General features: G+C 53.6%; 8 protein-coding genes across 8 annotated transcripts; 5 read left to right on the forward strand and 3 right to left on the reverse strand.

Moving 5' to 3' along the window:
* Positions 1 to 1,035: 1,035 nt before the first annotated feature.
* Positions 1,036 to 2,277, forward strand: Z520_00153 (fructose-bisphosphate aldolase 1; the record flags this gene model as incomplete). Its single annotated transcript, XM_016770674.1, has 4 exons — positions 1,036 to 1,143; positions 1,198 to 1,308; positions 1,363 to 1,665; positions 1,717 to 2,277. 4 exons carry the CDS (start codon positions 1,036 to 1,038, stop codon positions 2,275 to 2,277), a joined length of 1,083 nt encoding a protein of 360 aa, XP_016637584.1.
* Positions 2,278 to 2,842: 565 nt separating this feature from the next.
* On the forward strand, positions 2,843 to 4,232 carry Z520_00154 (uncharacterized protein; the record flags this gene model as incomplete). Its single annotated transcript, XM_016770675.1, has 2 exons — positions 2,843 to 2,908; positions 2,982 to 4,232. The coding sequence occupies 2 exons, from the start codon at positions 2,843 to 2,845 to the stop codon at positions 4,230 to 4,232; spliced, it is 1,317 nt and encodes a 438-aa protein (XP_016637585.1).
* A 956-nt stretch (positions 4,233 to 5,188) lies between these two features.
* Positions 5,189 to 5,996, forward strand: Z520_00155 (uncharacterized protein; the record flags this gene model as incomplete). Its single annotated transcript, XM_016770676.1, has 2 exons — positions 5,189 to 5,537; positions 5,617 to 5,996. The coding sequence occupies 2 exons, from the start codon at positions 5,189 to 5,191 to the stop codon at positions 5,994 to 5,996; spliced, it is 729 nt and encodes a 242-aa protein (XP_016637586.1).
* A 1,164-nt stretch (positions 5,997 to 7,160) lies between these two features.
* Z520_00156 (uncharacterized protein) lies at positions 7,161 to 8,474 on the reverse strand (the record flags this gene model as incomplete). The annotated part of the gene is made up of 1 exon (XM_016770677.1): positions 7,161 to 8,474. One exon carries the CDS (start codon positions 8,472 to 8,474, stop codon positions 7,161 to 7,163), a length of 1,314 nt encoding a protein of 437 aa, XP_016637587.1.
* A 601-nt stretch (positions 8,475 to 9,075) lies between these two features.
* Z520_00157 (uncharacterized protein) lies at positions 9,076 to 11,757 on the forward strand (the record flags this gene model as incomplete). Its single annotated transcript, XM_016770678.1, has 1 exon — positions 9,076 to 11,757. One exon carries the CDS (start codon positions 9,076 to 9,078, stop codon positions 11,755 to 11,757), a length of 2,682 nt encoding a protein of 893 aa, XP_016637588.1.
* Positions 11,758 to 12,955: 1,198 nt separating this feature from the next.
* On the forward strand, positions 12,956 to 14,296 carry Z520_00158 (uncharacterized protein; the record flags this gene model as incomplete). The annotated part of the gene is made up of 1 exon (XM_016770679.1): positions 12,956 to 14,296. One exon carries the CDS (start codon positions 12,956 to 12,958, stop codon positions 14,294 to 14,296), a length of 1,341 nt encoding a protein of 446 aa, XP_016637589.1.
* A 947-nt stretch (positions 14,297 to 15,243) lies between these two features.
* Positions 15,244 to 18,783, reverse strand: Z520_00159 (uncharacterized protein; the record flags this gene model as incomplete). The annotated part of the gene is made up of 1 exon (XM_016770680.1): positions 15,244 to 18,783. One exon carries the CDS (start codon positions 18,781 to 18,783, stop codon positions 15,244 to 15,246), a length of 3,540 nt encoding a protein of 1,179 aa, XP_016637590.1.
* Positions 18,784 to 19,495: 712 nt separating this feature from the next.
* On the reverse strand, positions 19,496 to 20,185 carry Z520_00160 (uncharacterized protein; the record flags this gene model as incomplete). Its single annotated transcript, XM_016770681.1, has 2 exons — positions 19,496 to 19,937; positions 20,010 to 20,185. 2 exons carry the CDS (start codon positions 20,183 to 20,185, stop codon positions 19,496 to 19,498), a joined length of 618 nt encoding a protein of 205 aa, XP_016637591.1.
* Positions 20,186 to 20,365: the final 180 nt, after the last annotated feature.

The following is a 20,365-nucleotide window of genomic DNA, read 5'->3' on the forward strand; positions in this document are numbered from 1 at the left end:
CTTCATTCTGCATGCTGTTCATTTCGATGCCTCCCATCGTGCTCTGGCTTCTGGCTCAACTGACCTCAGTACGGACTTGGATACGTGCTCCAGCGGACAGTAGCTCCCAGGTGTGTCAGTAGCTTCTAAGCTTTGCTGGATTTCCCCAGCTTTTGAGCGCCCAAGGCGTCTTTCTCTGTCCATCAAACAACTGTACACCTCCTTTCCCTCACAGTGGACCCACTGAGCAGCCATGGGAACGACATTTGAAGTGGCACGATTGCTCCACTGCCGTTGTCAGGCCCCATCTGAGGCTTCTTCATGTGTCCCCTGGCACGCTGGGTGCTCTCATACCCTCTTCTGGGCTCTTCGGTTGGTTGATTTCAACCTCCTTTAGGAAGTCCACCAAGTCTTTTCGCAACGTGTATTCTTGGACCACCCAAGCGGTCGTTTGGATCGTCCTTGGTGACCGTGGTACAAGACGTAAATCCTCTTGTCAGCTGTTTCTTCTGCCCAGACCCATCCCCAACGGGTCCACTGGCTCATCGTGGGGAAAGGACTTGGGCCGTGGACAGCAAATCCCGTAAAATTCCGCAGGGGAAAAGGATGGAACAGTGCGAGATCCGTAAATGAGACATCGATAGCAAGGAGAGAATCGGGACGAGAGGAAAGCGCATGATTGTGGGGGTTGGTGGGAGAGCGAATGAAAAGTCGTTGGCCGAGGAAATGAAAACAATAGCGGCACCGGCGGGCAAAAAAGAAGCTCGATGTCATTGTTGGTTACGCCAGTCGCTGCCCCTCACCACTTTTGTCCCCCATCGCCGCTTCGGAAGCCAGCCAGCGGCATTCATTTTGATCGTCTCCCACAAGCCGAACTGACTTTTACTTCGATTCTATTCTTTTCTCACATATCTCTCATTCCTCGTTAACCTTGTCTTCTCCCGTGGCATACACTGCCGCTACTTATCCATAGTCTAGATCCCCCAGAAAGACCCTGCTATTGTATCTTCCGCCCCTCAACCCAACCCTCGAAACCCCACTCCAGCTGCCGCCAGCATGGGTGTCAAGGATATCCTGTCACGAAAGGAGGGCGTCATCGTCGGTGACGATGTCCTGAACCTCTTCAAATACGCCCAGGAGCACAACTTTGCCATTCCCGCCATTGTAAGCTGCCCAGCTCCAGCTCAATGGTGCTATCACTGACCATGGACTCCGTAGAACGTCACCTCCTCCTCGACCGTTGTGGCCGCTCTGGAAGCTGCCCGCGACGCAAATGCTCCCATCATTCTCCAGGCCTCTCAGGGAGGTGCTGCATACTTCTGTGGCAAGGTTCGTTGAACAGGAGCACGGTGCAGAAAACGGCATACTGAAAGCATTTTGCAGGGTGTCAAGAATGACAAGCAGCAAGCATCCATTGCTGGTGCCGTCGCTGCGGCCCACTACATCCGCTGTGTTGCCCCCGCATACGGCGTCCCTGTTGTTCTACACACCGACCACTGCGCGAAGAAGCTTCTTCCCTGGCTCGATGGCATGATGGACGCGGACGAGGCCTACTTCAAGGAACATGGCGAGCCTCTGTTCTCCTCACACATGATTGACCTGTCTGAAGAAGCTGTTGACTGGAACATTGAGACGACGGCCAAATATCTCAAGCGGGCGGCCCCCATGAAGCAGTGGCTGGAAATGGTACGTTCCTCCATACGGTCCGGTGCACGCCGAAGACTAACGGGAGAGTAGGAAATCGGTATCACTGGTGGAGAGGAAGACGGTGTCAACAACGAGGATGTCGACAACAACTCTCTGTACACACAACCCGAGGACATCCACTTAATCTACACCACCTTGAAGAAGATCTCTCCCTACTTCTCGATTGCCGCAGGCTTCGGTAATGTTCACGGTGTCTACAAGCCTGGCAATGTCCGTCTCCACCCCGAGCTGCTTGACAAGCACCAAAAATACGTCAAGGAGAAGGAATCTACCAAGTCCGACAAGCCCGTGTTCCTTGTTTTCCACGGCGGCTCCGGCTCGTCCAAGAAGGAATACACCGACGCCATCAGCTATGGCGTGGTCAAAGTCAACCTCGACACCGACTTGCAATATGCCTACCTCACTGGTATCCGTGATTATGTGCTGAACAAGAAGGACTACATCATGAAGCAAGTCGGTAACCCGGAAGGCGAGGACAAGCCCAACAAGAAGTACTTCGATCCCCGCGTGTGGGTGCGCGAAGGTGAGAAGACAATGAGCGCTCGTGTGGCCGAGGCATTGAAGGACTTCAACACCGCTGGCACTCTGTAAGCGGGTTCAATATCGAGAATAGGGGACGTGGCCGCAGGGGATACTGTGCATTCTTGTGTTTTTTGGAGAGATGACGCTTCCCTGCCTCCATGATTATCGCAAACAGAACGTTTTAAGTGAGGAGTGCTCCCCTTGTACCCTAGCTTTATCCTACGTACCACCAAACCTACAGCCAAAAGGAGAATAGTTCTCAGTGCAGTGGAACCTCGATTTTTCCCATGTGGCAGTGACGCCCTCCTCGTCTATCAGTGGTGGCTCCATTCGGGAGCAGCCACTGTACGTCACCGAGATTGACGGGCACTTCCCCCTCCCCAACTACCTACATCGAGATCATCGCTCGCTGTCACATTGAATACCTACACTCGTCAACCATTTCCCTGGATCAACGTGTGTGCCTTCGCTTGTTTCACGAAGATCATCGCTCTCTTTTTCTTCCTTCATTCTGCGAACCGGCTCCACGTCAACATCTCTGCCTCTTCGCCATAACACAACACAAAGAACCGTGAGCACACGACCGTCCGATCATTTCACCAATCCTGCGTAAGTGGCCACTCTCAACCACACGATGCCCGAAGTCGAAGGCGGCGCGGTGCCGAATCAAAGCAAGGGATCGTGGTCTTCTTTTCTCAAAGTGAGTCCCCAAGGTGGCTCGAGACCAGGGCCCAAACACAGCGCGTGCTCTAGACACTGACAATTGCGCGCAGTCCATTGCCTCTTTCAATGGCGACTTGTCCTCGCTAACTGCCCCGGCCTTCATTCTCTCCACACAATCACTGGTCGAATTCTCTGCGTACTGGGCTGAAAACACGTCGTTATTCATTGCACCGACTCAAGAGACGGATCCCGCCAGACGCGCTCTTTTGGTACTCAAGTGGTTGCTTAACACCCTGAAACAACAGTACAGTTCTCGCTCGGAAAAGCTTGGCTCGGAGAAGAAGCCACTCAACCCATTCCTAGGCGAGCTGTTCCTGGGGAAATGGGACGACGAATTTGGCGAGACAACGTTGGTCTCGGAGCAAGTCAGTCACCATCCTCCAGTCACAGCCTACTGCATCACCAATGAGAAGCACCGCATACGACTACAAGGCTACAACGGTCAGAAAGCCAGCTTTAGTAGAACCATTCAAGTTAAACAAATTGGACACGCTCTCTTGACCTTACATCCTCCGGACAGCGACCATGCAGAGACCTACCTCATCACCCTGCCCGCTATACATATTGAAAGCCTCATCTACGGAGCACCATTTGTCGAGTTGGGCAAATTCATCCATATTGTCTCGAGCACTGGATACGTCGCCAAGATCGACTTTACCGGCAAGGGCTGGCTCTCTGGGAAAAAGAATAGCTTCACGGCGTCGTTGTGGAGGGAGGGTGAAAGCTCGGAGAAGAATCCCCTATACACAGCTGATGGCCAATGGTCTGACACATTTACCATCAGAGAGGGCGACAGCAAGAAGGGCAGAGAGATCGAAACCTTCAAACCATCAAACATCACGCTGTCCAAGCTGAACGTCGCATCCATAGAGGAGCAAGACGTGTTTGAGAGTCGGAGAGCGTGGTCAAGGGTCGCCCAAAGCATTGAGAAGGGTGATATGGATGCTGTGGCGCACTATAAGTCCAGGATCGAGAATGCCCAGCGGGCGTTGCGCAAGAAGGAGCAAGAAGAAAAGCGAAATTGGGAACGGGTGTTTTTCGTTCAAGCAGATCCACAGGATAGACTGGAAAAGACGTTCCAGGACCTGGTAAAGGTGGTTACCAACTTCGGTGTCAACAGCTGGGAAGGCGTCACGGCCGATAAAACAGCTGGAATATGGAGGTACAGCGAGGAAAAAGCTGCCACGGCAAAGTCACCTTTCCACAAGGAGGGACTGTTGGCCCTGGGAGAGAATCCAGATGGGACGTCTGCACCCATGAGCAGAGTCCCAACGAACCAGAGCACGAACCCGGCAAACTGAGTCGGCTTCAGGAGGCGGCGAGTGTCAGGAGGAGCATCAACAGGAGCCCTGGCAACAACAGAGGAGAACAAACATGATATTGACGATCTGGGTTGTATTATTAGCTTTCTCGTGAGCAACGGACTGGTAACAGAGATGTCCATTGACATGGTAGTCGAGACTTCTGAGGTCCTTTTTCTACCTCTTCCCCGTATTGCAGAAGCTATGTCACGCGGGTGTCGGCCGAGAAGCGCAAGGAATACCTGATCAAAGTATTCGGTATCGGGATCCAATCCACCCGAAAGTCAAGGGTGGCACAACCGGAAAAGGGTCGAGCACCAGCATCACTGTGCAGAGCTGCTTTATAAGCTCCGGAGGAACAGGCAGCCCATTTGGGGGCATTGGCTCCAGATGAAGAGCGTGTCGATTCCGCAAATCTTTAGCGACCTCCTGGCCGATTACCGAATCACCCAATCATTGCTACAACCTTACCTACCTAGGTACCTAGGTCAGGAGAGCTACCACTTGTTGGCTCATTATCGCTGCGGTTTTCACGGTTAGAGGTGTGTGTCAAGGTTGGCGCCACCTGCCTAGACACTTTGTCCAGGTCACCGCAAGGATAGTGATACTAGAATAGCTTGTCGCATACGCCCCTCTCGGTTCTCAACATAAGTCAGCACAAAGAGGGGAAGATCCAATCCATGAGAAGAACACGAGCAGTCCGACACGTCATTGGATTGACTTCCTCCCTCAATGGGCCTGTAAACAACACCGCATCGCGAGCCATAAGAAGACTGGGGACCCTCTCACCTGCCGTCAGCTCTACCTTTCGCACTGCTGCACTTGCAAATACGAGCACAAGGTCAAAAGGAAAGAGCCTGCCACCATTTCAATCCGGGATCCAGGTCCACCAAAAGAGATTTCTCAAGCTTGACCCTACACCAGACGAGAGTGTCCGAACGCGAGCAGCCGACAAAATGTCCTCCCCTCCTTACAATGCCCTCACGCTCTACACGGCAGGGACGCCCAATGGCTTGAAACCCACCATCGTGATGGAGGAACTGGGTCTCAAATACGATGTCCACGCCATCAACATCATGACCAATGAACAAAAAGAATCGTGGTACCTCGAAATCAACCCCAACGGCCGCATCCCCGCGCTCAAGGACGGTGACTTGCGAGTCTTTGAAAGCGGCGCCATCATGTTGTACTTGACCGATCTGTACGACAAGGAGAAGAAGTTCACGTACGACTACGGCAGCGGACTTTACTATGAGATGATGAGCTGGTTGATGTTTCAAATGGGCGGCATTGGACCCATGCAAGGTAAAACGTTTCCCTTCCCCGTCGAGTTTACCATCAAGGCCCTTTTTCAAAAGCCTAATGAGAGAGAGCGAACCAACAGGACAAGCCAACCACTTCCGCGCCATGGCACCCGTGTATTCCGCCTACGGCATCAAACGCTACCTCGACGAGACCAAGCGCCTGTATGGCGTGCTAGAAATCCGCCTCTCAAAGGCCGACTGGCTGGCCGGCGACAAATACACCATCGCCGACATGGCCAACTTCGCCTGGGTGCGAGCGGGACCTTTGTTCTTGGACATCGATATGACCGAGTTCCCCGGCGTGGACAAGTGGTTGAAGCGCATCGACGAGAGGCCCGCGGTCCAAAAGGCCAGAAAGATCCCCGACTCGAATCGCAGTGATGACGAGTTGAAGAAGATGATCGCGAACATGAAGGCCAGGGTGGACGGGTTGAAGGGCACGGAGAAGGATGAGCTCTGAATGATATAGACATGGAAAGGTTCGGTCGCCCAAAGATCCACGCGCGTGCATGGGTTATATCTAGCAAGCCTGGACACAGAGCACAGCACCGATTAAAGCAGCGGGCGTATCATGGGATTCCCACAGAATACCCAAGTATATAATATGACCGCCGACTTTTCACACTTCTGATTCAAGGTGAAGAGGAAATCTGAATTTCTTTTGTGCAGCGCAGCTTTTGTCAACCTCAATCGTATACAGGAAACAGAGCAATATGACTCGACCGATCGACGCGACTCCCATTGATGGGGCCGGAGAGGCACTGCTTGCTTGCATGCATGCATGGCCAAAGTTGCTATCCCAAGTCCTTGTTGCATAACACGGCCTAGACCAGGGGGTTGATTGAATCTTTGACCGATTGATTGAGTGCGACTCGCTGTCAACAGAACCGAACAGACTCGTGTATACAGCAGGGAACAGACGCTGAATCACCCGCAACCCATCTACCCTGCTCCTTTTCAATCCCCACCCACCCTCCATAGTAGAACAGATTGATTCTCAATGATCACACTCCCCAGATGCTACCTCGCGGGAAACAAGTCTGCAGAGGAGATATTCGAGAAGGCAGAATATCAGTAAGATATAAACCCCATTTTGGACCCGAGCAGGGGCTCAAATGGCTGCTGCCATCGTAGTGACATGACTTCCAACAGCGACATCTTTCAACCTTGAGTTCTTCTGTTCCCTCTTCTGATGGCCTTGTATATGGCGTGACCATCCTGTAAATGCATAGCACTCCTTGCGAATAATTCGGTTATGTCGTGCGTCCCTCAAGGAGTTGCTGCACGTATCCGTAGGTTTCTAGCTGACGGAGTCTCCCATCCTCGACAATAGGCCCTTTCGCACCAGACTCGATACGCCGTCACTATGGTGAAGGTCTCTCTCTGTTCTTCTGCTGTGTGTCTCGCGCCGTGCTGTCTCACAACTCAACTCTAATCTCAACTTGGACCAAGATTTGCTGTGAGCGAGTTGGCGAGGTGTTTATTTGAACAAGGCAGGATTGGCTATTGCAGGCTCCCCTGTAGAGTGCAGCTTGGAGCAGAGCAAGAACAAGCTTTGTTGATTGGTTTAGTATCGTCTTCTCCATTCTCAGGTTCCTAGGAGGTGATGCTGCTCCACGGCTGCTCACACTAGTACTTGCAGTTCTGGGGCAGTTGCATAGCCCGACGACCGAAACTCCTTTCTCACTAAGATCTCTTGACGAGCCAGTTGCAATCTCTCCGCTGTGTCAGTCTTTTCTTCGTGTGAGCGCAGAAAGTCAGGATATGTTCTTTCGGCAAAGTCGAGGAACTCTCTAGCTTCACGAGGTTGAGCATGGGCCAAGGAGAGCTCGGCCGCATCTAGTACCGAAACAAGCAGGATCCTCCGAACGAATCTGTTGGGATTCTTTTGCCATCTTCCAAATTGTTCTAGGAACGACGGATCTTTGAGTTTTTGTGATAGCGGATGAGCCGTTGGAGATGTCGGATGGTAGATGTGAAGAATAGCCGGGTCGAAAGGAGAATAATCGATCGTCAAGCTGTACCTTAGTACCAAATCGTAGAGGCTTGCTGGTAGACCTCTTTTGCTGCGTTTGTTCTGTAAGAGTATTGCCCCAGCCACTTGACGCCAGGACCGTTGTAAAGGTTCGGGGGAAGACTTTCCCTCTGAGAGAACGGATCTTCCGGAGTTCAGACGATACTCGTATGCCTGCGTGTATAGCTGTACAGCTTCCTGCAGCCGTCCACGGCGAGCGGTCTCCTTAATCATCAGAGACACAAGGCGATCCTCCGCACGCAGGTATGCAACGGCATCAGGTGCGTAGTCGTCGGTGGGGATGAAGATGAAATTGGCAAAAGATCGTTCGTAGAGAACTTGCAGCCATTGCCAGACTTCGCGTTCTAGTCCATCGGCGTACATGACCGAGACCAATGGTTCCATGTATTTCTCGTTGAGCAGTAAATCCTTCTTCTCAGGGCCGGTCATGGCGTTAAACCAACGAGCCAACCTTGGTCCCAGCCCTTCATCCTTTGGAGATTTGCCTCGTTTCTCACGGCCTTGGAGATATTGCAGAGCGCAGGACTGGACAAGGTCTGAGTCGAGACCCTGCTTCAATAGCGCATCATCGAATGTCTTGACCGCCGTAGCAGCTAGGCCATGGGTTTGGAGAAAAGTAAGCGACTGTTGCTTGAAAAGCGGATGGCCGAGGATAGTGTCTAGGTGCGAATGGGTGGAATGAGTGACTCTTTGGGCCGGATCTGGGATTGATTCAGAGCCATGCTGGTTGTCGATGGTGGTTGCTGCTGCTCTCGGCGAGGGATGGGTTTCGTCAAGCCGTCGCTGGAAGGCGGATTCGAGTACGTTGAGGAGCTGTTTGGATTCGCGGGGTGACTGGGGAGAAAGAGGAGGGTGGATCGAGGCGAGCAGCTTGCGGATGGCGAGGGAAGAAGTGAGTCTCATGGTTGGACTCACGGTCGGCGCGCAACCATGGTGTGCTGGAGAGTGTTTCGAGATTGCAATGATACAAATGAGGTGGAATGAGGTCGGGGACGCTGCTGTCGCCGCTGGATACTTGTGTTGGGGGGGCTGAGTTGCCTCACTAACAACCCCTAGGCACCCACTAGGTGGTTAGCTATCACCCACTGGGTAACTAGGCACTGCTGGGCCTGGTGCCTGAGGGCCGTGGTTTGTTCCTGTGCCTAGACGCCGCAGTTCCAGTACCAGTGGGTGCCCAGTGTCAGGTGCTTGGCACTTCCTCCCCCAGAATCTGTGGCCGCCTTTGCTTTTGCCTTTTTGAAACCAAACAAGCCTCTTGAATGTGTTCCGGCCACAATTCATCTGTCTTCATGTCAACATCGCTGTGTTTTTAGATCCAACTCAACCACTTGTCACTTGCCTCACCCTGTGACCACGCTTCACCGCGGAGCCGGCTGCTCTTTTAGTAGCTGCGACTTCCACTAATTTACCATTATTGTCCTCGTCTCCCTTCGTCAACCGCAAAACCATCCACACCTCCCTTCACATTCCAACATCCCTCCACATCCTTCACACCTACACAGCAATGGCAGAAGTCCAGAGCCGCGGAAGCGGCCCAAGAGGTCGCGGCGGATTCAGAGGTGGCAGAGGTGGTTTTCGGGGCACTCGCAACCCTTCGAGGTCACAACACAAACCAGATCACGAGCAAGAGAACATCCCTCCCGCCGCGCTAGAAGATCAGGGTGAAGTCGGTGAACTGCTCAAAAAGTTTGGCGACAAGGTCCCTCTCCTCAAAGAAATCTGCCCCGGTTGGAGCGATGAAGATTTGGTCTATGCCTTGAATGAAACTGACGGCGACGTCAATGCTGCTGTTGACCGCATTTCAAGTGGTGAGAGAGCTTCCAGTCCCGTTGCCGTGCTCGAAGTTGCTAACAATACCGCTTCAGGCTCCATCTCACAATGGGGTGAGGTCAAGAAGAAACACCCAAAGCCGAAAGAAATTCCTCCCGCATCAACCGATACTTCTACCCGAGGTCGTGGCCGTGGTAACTTGGAAGGTCGAGGAAGAGGTCGCGGTGCTGAGCGTGGTGCTAGGGGTGGCCGAGGTGCAAAATCAGTCTCTGCTACACACACAAATGGTACCAAACCCGCACAGACGACTGACGGCTGGGATTCGGTGACTTCTGCTCCAGCGGATGCTGCTGCAGCGACCTGGGACGCTGCTCCGACGAATGGTGAGGCGACCGCTACCGCAACAGACAGCTGGGCAAATGAGCCTGGGAAGGATTCACTCGCTTCTTTGCAAACAGAAGAACCCAAGCCCGCTTCCGCTGCAGCACCAGCTACCGCCAAACCCGGCGGCTGGGCTGGATTGTTTGCCAAACCAACCCCTGCTCCGGCTCCCAAGAAGGCTCCTGCCCCCCCTCCGCCTGCTGTTGCGCAAGCTGAACAACTACCGGTTGAGCCCGAGCCTGCCATTGAAGAGCCTGTACCTCCTGTTGAATCGATCGTCCCGCCTCCGATCGAAGCGCTGGACTACAACGAAGAGGGACCAAGTGAGCTGCCATCCGCGCCGCATTCGGACACAGGGAAAGATCTAACACCAACTAAAGATGAACTCACAGAACAGAATCTGGAAAAGCTCCCAGACACGTCTCACCCCGTTGAATCCGCCACCGCCGCCAGCACTGTCGCAAGCACCCAAGATCCGCTCGCCGCACCGGAAACCTCCAAGATCCCCGCTCGACCGATGTCAGGATATGCTGCCACCGCATTGAAAGCTACCGGAGGCGCAAGTCGGTCTGCCAGCTTCGCGAGAAAGGTGATGGAGCAGCAAGAGGCGGTAGTGATGCCCGGCAATCACGCCATCGAAAAGGCAGCGGTACAATTTGGAAAGCTGGGATTGAACGGCCCGGATGACGTTGATGTGGACGAGGACAGAGAGGAGCCAGAGACACGTACTCAACTTCCAGACGACTCACCCGCTGCTCCTCGTGCTTCATTGCCTCCAGCGGTGCCTGAAGCCCAGCAAACGCCCGCTGCCGCTCCGACTCAACCGCTGGCTGAGGCTCCATCGGCTGCTCAACGACAAGCAACTGGCCTGCCTTCTGCTCCCCAACCTGCTCACGCACCGTCCCCTCAGTCTTCCTCGGCGTATGCAGAGCAATACAGATACGGTCAAGGTCAGAAACCGTTCGACCCTTTCGGCCAACCTCCTACTACTCAAGCCCAGACCCAAGAACCGTTTTCCAACCAGGTCCCGAGTCAACCCAGCACAGCTACCTCTCAGCCGGACTATTCTGCTTATTATGGCCGTGATGCTTACAATTTCTATGGGTACGGTCATGGGCAAGATGCTCAGCGCTCTGGCAGCACGTTTGGTACGTCGGCTCCGGACAGTCAAGGGCAGTATGCCACCTCACGTCCTCAACACGGAGTGGCTCAGCAGGAAGCGCAGGGCAGTGGACAGAACACCCCAGCACCTGGCATTCCCCATCCCACTCAGCAACCCTCTGGCCACATGCAACAAAATCAAGGTCACGGCTATCCCGGTTACGGCTACCCGAGCGCATACAATCAACAGTATCCCCAGTATGGTGCCAATTACATGAGCTCGGTGAATCACCGCTACGGAGCGAATCGGCCTATGTTTGATGATGTACGACGTCAAGAGAACGAATACTATGGCAGTCAATACAACTATGGACAAAATCACTATGGCAACACGTATAAGTCGAACATGTATGGACAACCTCAGCAAGGTTACTCCTATGAGCAGCACTCGTCGTCTCCAGCGAACGTTAGCGGCTTTGGGCGAGAGGGAGGTTATGGTCGAGCAGGGTCTGCGCAGCCTTCCGAGGCACAACAGAGTGCCGCGGGCAGCACGGGCTTTGGTGGCATGCCTGACCCCTTCGGACGGTCATCCTCCAGTTTCGGACAGGCGCCAGGCTTGGCTCAACAGCATGGAGCTCATGCCGAGGATCCGAACAAGGCATCAGGACCAAGCCCGTCGATGCAAGGTGGTCGGCCTGGATCTGCCGTCAACAGTTTCCCTGGCCAGCAAGGTGGCTTGCCTCCTCCATCGCAGCACTCAGGTCAGCAGGCTTTCGGCGCCTATCCTCAGTACGGAGGTGGATTGGGCAGTGGCCACCAAAACACTCATCAGAACACTGGATACGGAGGCTACGGCTCGAACACTGGGTTCGGCACATATGGCGGATACGGTGGTGGCCGAGGATGGAACGGCAACTATGGTTCTGGCCATTAGTGCATGGTAGAGTAAAACGACACGAGCCTGCAGCTACATCAACTCTCCTCTATTTTATCTCACGGAGTCGGGATTCGATTCTTCTGCGAAAGGAAAAATGGCGAAAAGCACGGACAGAATGCCGAAAACTGTTATTGCGGAGACCATGCACCTGTTGCTGGAGAAAGGGGTATGTGAATTGCCCGGTCTTTTCTTCGTTAATCGCGACTGTACTTGTACACAAGAATTCTTGCCGACAAAAGGCTGGTAGCATTGAAGGATGGATGGAAGTAGCGCTAGGTCTCTGGGAGGATACGCAACCCCCGAAATTGTCATCATGGATAGGAAGGGAGCCAAAAGCGATACGTGATAGTACTACCAAGGGAGGGCCAGAGGGGCCTTTACTGCATGGTGGCAGCAACCGCCTCTGAAGGGCACTGTCTAGTTGAATGGAACAATGAAATTCCCGACACTGAAGGGAAAGCTCCTTTGTCATATCCTGTTCTGTCCTCGGTGTGCTGGCGTCCTTGACAACGCCAGTCGGTCAGCCTTGCTTCGTTGTGCTTTGGATCGGGATCATGTGACAAGGCTGTACCGGCTCGGAAGAACTCGGAAGTTTGAGATCAGGCTTGGCAATATTTGAGCGACTTTGTATTCTCTTCTTTTCGGGATCAAATAATACTTTGCGTCTTTCACTTCTCTGACCGCGTTGGACGTGCATGCCGTCAAGGTCCATCACAAGCACAGGCCAAATGACGCCCTGTGTATGGAGCGCTGACCAAGGTGGCTGCATCCTGCTGAGGTGAAACCTGACCGAACACCTCGGGCTTGGGATATTTGCCGACCTGTTCCTTGATTCGGCGTGGAGAATTTCTCCTCTGATTGGTTGCTCTGCAACGTTGTCCCAAGACTTGGCCACGGCGTCCCAAGAATCTAGGCACGACATGCAAAGCCAATGCTGTCAAGCACGGCCATCAGGTAAGCCATTTGCTTCCTTGTTCGTCCAGTCCAGACTGCTGCCTGATGATACACTTCTCCATCGATGAGATCAACGATGGCGATTCCGATGTAATTGAGTGGCTAGTGAGTGCGGAAGACGAACTGTTCGCGATTTGAGCACTCGGGGCCAAATACAATATATACCTGAGTCTCCGTCATCACCAAAACGGACTTCATCCCTCGTCGAGAACCAAGCTATATCAAGCACCCTATTGAAACAATGACAACACCAAACAAACCTCGCCTAGTCATCATCGGCTCTGGATGGGCAGGATTCTACCTGGCCGAGAACATCGATCTCAATGCCTACTCCATCACCCTGATCTCTCCACGTCGCACATCGGCATACACGCCGCTCCTGGCTTCTGCGGCGGTAGGCCTGTTCAACTTCTACCTGGCGGAAGAACCGGTCCGCAGCAAATCGCGACGCGCACTGCGGTTCATCAAGGCCAATGTGCTCGACATCAATTTCCAGGCAAAGACCTGTCGCTGTGCACCTGCCTTTGACGAAGATCCGCAACTCGCCAACGAGGAATTCGACGTCGAGTATGACTATCTGCTGATGGCGCCTGGGTGCATGCCCAACACGTTCGGCACGCCGGGGGTGTCTGAGAACGCCATCTTCATCAAGAACGTCTCGGACGCGATGAAAGTGCGCAAGACGCTCTTTGATTTGCTGGAGAAGGCGTCGCTTCCCAATGTCACCCCCGAACGTGCACGCGAGTTCCTCCACATCGCCATCGTCGGCGGCGGTCCCACGGGCATCGAGCTCACGGCCGAATTGGACGACCTGTGTCAAGACGAGCTGCGGCACACCTACCCGCTCGTGGCGCAGTACGTGAGCATCTCCGTCTACGACGTGGCGCCGCACATTCTGAGCGCGTACGACAACAAACTGCACGAGTACGCCGCCAGGCAGCTGGAACGACGCCACATCGACGTGGCGCCCAACACCAAGATCGAAAGGGTCGACGAGCACGCGCTGTACATCAAGGACAAAGGCCGAGTGCCCTACGGGATGCTGATCTGGGCCACGGGCAACAAGCACGTGCCGCTGCTGGACAAGATCGACGTCAAACTGTCCCAGCGAGGTCTCAAGCGCATCCTGACGGACGACCACTTGCGAGTCTTCAAGAGCGGAGAAACCGGGCAAGTCCACGACGGCGTCTTCGCCCTGGGCGACGCAGCCGACATCGAAGGCGCCTCCCTACCAACCACCGCCGAAGTCGCGGTACAAAAGGCGCGGTACCTCGTGCAGAACTTTACCCTGCTGGCCAAATCCTCCCTCTCACAGTCGACCTCCTCCTCCTCCTCCGTGGCAAGCGACGCATTCACCAAACCCTTCACATACTCCCAGAAACAGCTCGTCTCGTACATTGGCGCGCACGACGGCGTCATCGCCGGCAAGGGTCCCAATCACCAGGGCTGGACGGGCAGATCCGCCTGGCTGGCCTGGCGCAGCGGCAGTCTGATGTGGAACCGCAGCTGGCGCAGCCGCATCGTCATTGTCTTCACGTGGATTCTGAACCGCGTGTGGGGGAAGGAGATTGCGAAGATGTAACCTTGTAGCTAAGCAAACATCATGGGCAGGGGGACAGGGGGAAACCAGTAGGGCGGGAAAAGCCGTCCCCAGGGGAACAAGGGGGCAAGAGGAGATGACTTTGTTTTTTTGCTTTGCTGTTATTACAAGGAAAGGGTTCTATGGATGCACTCATCATGATAAAATAATGGAGGCGCGGACACGGATAGAACGCATCTCACTCAAATAACTCAAGTCAGTCTACTCGATTGGCTCCATCAATAAAAGAAATCGAAGAATCGACAGTCCTGTTTTATCTCTCCACCTGCCGCACTCCTGTCCGACAGAACAGAGACCAGAAAAGCAAAACAGCCGCGAAGGAAGTATTAGGTGTCAGTCAATCCAAGCAGGGCTGCCTGGTCACACGTTGGGGCAGCCCATAGTGAGTAAGTACCCAAGTACACTAGGAGTTACTGTAACATTGTACACACAATCCACAAGCACCTGCAGCCAAAAAGACAATCCCGACTCGTCGCATCATATCTCCCTCCTTTCCCAGCCAGTCCCAGTCCCAGTTCCATTCCGCTCGGAAGAAAAAAAGAGGCATGCCGGGGACTCCTGATTCCACCTCGCGAATAGCCCAGCCTTGGCTTGTCCTTTTCTTTTCTCCTTTTTTCCTTTCGCCCTGGGACTCCCGGTGGGGTTCCTAGCTTCTTTGGTGATGCAAAAAGACACACCAGCCTAGCCTCCTCCTGAAAAGAGAGAGCATACTGAGGACGGAGCAGACCGAAACCAGCACCGACACCAGTACCAACGCCGTGCACGCTTGGGATTCTTGGATCTGGTTTCCTCAATCCATTTTATATCCGCTCTCGACAACTCCGTACCAAGCCATCCAGCGCGGAGATGCACAAAGTGAAACTGTAGTCGCCCTTCCATGCATTCAACACCCGCACAGTGTTCTGCATAACAGTGTCGTTTTGAATCGTTCATAAAATTTCGTCATTCATCATACTCAGACCCTCCACTTCGATAGAATCGGCGCCATCGGGTCCCGAAACAAGACTCTTGAATGCTTGAGCAGCGGATTTCGTAGCAGTTGCCACAAAACTCCTTGTCCTGTCATCATCAACGAACCCATCCGTCCACCCCAACCACATTCCCATGACCTTCCACACAGCCACAATCAGTCTCCACGTCACGCCCGAGACCGTCACCACAGGCGCAATGAGCACACTCCCCAAACTCCCACCGAGGGACCATCTGTAGAGCATGGTGGGAAGTACGAAGGGGAACTCTGGCTCTGGCCTAGTTGGCCAGATGTACCGTTCCGCATAGAGTGGTCTTGCGTAGATCTCTGCTAGGACGCACTCGAGGATGTACCATATCCAGATGGACAAGGTGAGATATCCTAGCCATGTTGGATTGCCAGGGAGAAGGTTGATCAATCGAATGCGGCCTTTGCTGTCCTGAGATGCTGTGCGTGGATGGAAGAGGAGAGGAATGGGGAGAGTGAATGTTGTGTATGCAATTGGTAATGCCATGAAGGACGAAATGGTGACAGGCTGTTGCACGCCATCGATGTCATCACTGCTGCGACCACACCTCGCGCAGGCTTTATTCGGATCCTCCACAGCCACCAGCGCCTGTGTTTGTTGATCCGGTCCTACCAAAGGGATTGACGGGGTGTGAGAGACCTTTTGCTCCAGCCTGGCGATACCTTTTCTAGCTTCATGCAAATTGGACATCAGTCTTTCCATCCGACTTGTAAGATGGCCGATGAATGCAACCTCAGATGCAGTTGAATTATCATCATCTAAAGCAATAGAAGCAGTCAACTTGTTCCTTTCTCTCAAGGCTAGGACTTCCTCCTCAGCCCCAGCTTTGATAAGGCTAGTCAGGTCCGCAGTGATGTCTGCGGCGTCGGTGAGGAGATCTTCAAAGCTTTGGATGGTAGCGTCGCCGAGGTTAAGCGTGTCATTCTCGTCTCGGGGAGCGTCTGTGATATCGCGTGACACTAGCCGCTTCTGTTTGGCTTCGTTCAGAACATTTGTCAGGGCGCTTTTAGGAAGAATGACCTCTTCTTTCTGTGGTCCCGACTTGTGGCCTGGTCCCTCCTTCAATGAAGCTGCTGGCGGAGTAGTGTTGTGTTCCATGTGATCCGCTGTCGCATTGTCTGTTGGAGACTCTCCATTCGTTAACTCCTCCGTCTCCTCTTCGACGATCCTCGGTATCTGGATATCAAGGACCCGATCTCCGTTAGGTAGCGGTGTGTCTATCCAGCCTCCTGCATTGACATGAGGCGTTTGCGCAAACTTGGAAATTCTTTGTGTTTGATTTCTCGTTTTGATAGTGTCCGGTAGAATGGTATCGGTCCATGCCCCCGTGACTCTCGGAGTCTCGGCCACTTTCTTCTTATTGTCAACGTCCTCGTGATCTGCAAGTGAAGATTGAGATTTCAGATCATCTTCTGAAGGGGGCAAGGGGACTGCAGACGCATCATCAAGAGCAACTGACAACTCAAGCGCAGCCGGACTTTGTCTTGGGGTAGTGCTGACGGCCCGAGCTAATCTCTGCAGTTGATCCAAGGAATCTGGCATTGACCGCTGAGACGCTTTGGATTTGTCCGTACTACTGCTTGATGACCTGTACACAACAACTGGCGTGTCTGGTACAGCTTCCCCCAAATTCTTCAGGTCGATGTTGTCGGCTTTTGGCCACGCCTCTTGAGGCTCCGGCGGTACTGATTTGCGCTCCTGCGGGCTGAAATTCCGAGAGGTCTTACGAACAATGACATTCAGATCCTTTTCACGGATCTCGTCCAGCCTGTTTGTAGTGACAGCTTTTTTGGCGAGGTCTTCTATCTCTTTCTCTCTTAGGGTGTCATTGACGTTCGTTCGCGTACGAACAGGTGGACTTTCTGACACCTGGAATGAAAGACCCGTGAAGTCATTCTCCCATTTCCGCATCCGTTCCATGGACCTCTGCTTTTGAATCGAAGATGGCACAGTTCTTGGTGGAGTTTCTTGGGGGGTTGAAGACTTTTCGATGGATGGCAAGGGAACGTCTGCAGCTGCAGCGGCCCAGTCAATTTGGGACCCGCTAGGGTCAGCATCTTCTCGAGTCTTTGAAGCACGTCTCTCCGCGGTCTCCTTGCGCCACCTGGCAAGAAATGAGCGTGTTGCTCGCTCCTCGTTGGGCCGCGGAGTCGTCCCAGGAAGAGGCTCGGATGCTGTTGAAGCAACAGACGCAACTGTAGGGTCATCGGGTTGTCCCTGGCCTTCGACCGTCTCGGAAGGCGTGCCGTGAGGACGAGGTCGACCATGCGCACGGGAAAACGCCAAGACTTTTGGCACGGATGCTGGTCTCTGTGTTTCCCTTTCCTCGTTGTCTTCCCTCTTCCGCCGACTAGATTTGCTGAAAGCGACCAACCTCTCCTTTTCGCGCAATTCTGGAGGTGTATCGCTACCATCGTCGTCTCCAGGTGCAGTTTTGTTGACACCAGGGCGCGTTGCTCGGCTGAAGGCTTTGACGCTTTTTCGAGGGTCGAAGTCGGCACTTGTATCTGAGTAGGTCCTGTGTAGTCCGTTTGCGCCCACGGCCAAAACATTGTCGAATGAGATGGGACCACGACTTGCAACGCTTGCGAGACCGTTCCGTCTGTGCTCCCCGTTCATCAGCTCTTCCTGAGACTTCTCTCCAAAGTTGATTGGTATTCGGCTCTGTCTCAGCTTCTCAAGCCTTGCACGATCTTTTGCGCGATCAACGACATGAGGCGTCAATTTGGCAGCGAGGATCCGGTCGCTCAGCTCGTTCTTGACGAAATCCAAGGTGGGAGGTTCTGAGAGACTCTCAACTCGCTCATCCACAGGCCTCTCCGTTTCTGCGCGAGTTGGCGATGGAGATTGAACCGGCGTCAGCTGTTGCGAGACTTGTGCCGATGCTGATTGTTCCGTAACTATTCCTTCTCTTGTAGGGCTCATTTCCATGTTTGTTTCATATGTATCCTGCTGGTCGTCGCCATTGAACTCGTCCTCTTCGCTGTCCACCTCCCTCTCCGTCGCAGCTAGATCCTCCTCATCCGCTATTCTTTGGTACGACTCGTGAAGACCGCCTGGAGGACTGGAGAACTCGGTAGGGCTGTTGAGCGGCGGGCCGTGTCGGGATTGCGGCGGTGTCGTGAGCCCATTCGTGCGCGCAGGACTTGGGCTTTTCCTCCTAGACAGCTTCGGCGACGGCTTCAATTGTTTACTAGTTCGCGCCGCAGTATAGTCGAACAGTGAAGTGCGGGTCGATCTGTTGCCGGAATCTCTGCCTGTCTGCAACGCTTTGCTTGTGCCAAGGGCGCGTCGAGGCTTGACAGGCCCCGCCTTGACTGGAGACGGAATATGCGAGGCATTCGAGATGAGGGAGTTGTCGATCAAGCTGTCCGTGAAGAACTCATCGCTGGGAAGAGTACTGTGTAAGGGAGCGATGGCCGCGTTGCGCTGGGCGGTTGAGAGAGGATTGTTTTCTTTGGTCCGAGACATGGCGCGTGGAGTTGCATGCTTAGTTGTCGCATGCTATCTGATCGAGTTTTGCGAATATATTTGTTCGGAGGCCATATAGCGAGGACATCAGGCGCAGCACACCGGAGACTGAGTGTGAGTATTGGGCCAAGTTGCAAACAAACACCCAAAATGGAATGGGACTCGGATGCAGGATATGAGTGGAGAAAAAGGCCTGGCCTGAGGCTGGTGGTGATGCGCATCGGCATTTTCGCTTAACAGGGCGGCCTTTTGTGGAATGTATATCTCGCTGCCCTAATAATAAGCCACGGGCTAGAGCCCTCTCATTTTAAGCGGCATGACATTTATGTACCTAGTGAGCTAGGTACCTCGTACTCTGTACCCGGTACGAGGTGATATCGAGTATAGCTGCATGCTCTTGGGTCTTGATTTGGAGCGAAGTCGCTACTCATCATCCGCAAGATTCTTCTCCCCCCAGAGAACTTCTATAGTACATAGTCTCTTTGGCGCTAAGTGGTCTGATACGCTCGCCCATTTGTGGCTGTCGTAATTCTCATTCAGTGTTCTGGTTCCTCGTCTATGTCCACCGAAACAGTTTCTGGTCATAAAACAGACTGCAACATCGAATATCCCGCCGACTCTTGTGCTGTCATCATGTGTATCGTGAACCGGTTTGATATACAGGTTTCCGCTGCAAGACCGGGATCCGCGACCCGGCAAGAAATTCCTCTGCTCAACCTGCAGAGAGGTATTTCCACCTCTCCCTCGCCTCGCTCTCCCTTCTCTGTTTCTCTTCCTCGCTTACCATTTCCACGCCCTGAGCAATCCTCTCATCCCTTGCCTCGACAGCCTTTTTGACTCTCCAAGCCATGGCGGCGACCAACCCATAGAGAACTGCACTGATAAACTGCAAGGCGACCATGACATCCCAGATATCTCCATTCCCACCGGTGGCCGAGGGACATTCATTGCGTTGCAGCGACCCATGCGAATGATTTCCGACACATGCGCCCATGAAGAGGATAGAGCTGACGAAATGGATTATTGAGAATGTTGTGGAAAACCACAGAGCCAGTCGAGGTGGATTGGCCCGGGCAAGCACGTGTAAGTGGAGAGAAGGGATCGCATTAAAGAAGGCCAGCCCAGGGATGAGGATAGGTTGGATGACCTGACCGCTATCAGGAGGTCTGATGTTAGTCTTTGCTCCACAGAAAGGTAGGGCGAAGCTGGAAGGCGCGGAGACTTACAAGTTCAGGTCGGTGCTTAGCGATGCAATCCATACCGCCCCAAGGGCGATCTCAGCCATGCTCAGAAGCCCAATCGCAAGCACGAACCATGGTGCATATCCTGTCCACTTCGATGCTCTTCTCCAGTGCTCATCGCCACGGAAGGAGGCATCATTGAGGCCTTCAATTCCAAGCATCGCTGGAGAGGGAGCTTTGATTTTCAGTAGCTTGCGCTCTCAAGGGGAAAATAGCTGGATGATCTTAAGATCGGTGTTGTAGCGATGGGCAGCCGCCCTGACTTCTTCTCGAGGGGCAGCCCTTCGGATTCGAAACCCCTCTCTGTGATTTCGTCGTCTGCCCTTTCCTAGGACCAAGGC

The sequence above is a fragment of the Fonsecaea multimorphosa genome (genome assembly GCF_000836435.1).
Source record: "Fonsecaea multimorphosa CBS 102226 unplaced genomic scaffold supercont1.1, whole genome shotgun sequence".
NCBI lineage: Eukaryota > Fungi > Ascomycota > Eurotiomycetes > Chaetothyriales > Herpotrichiellaceae > Fonsecaea > Fonsecaea multimorphosa.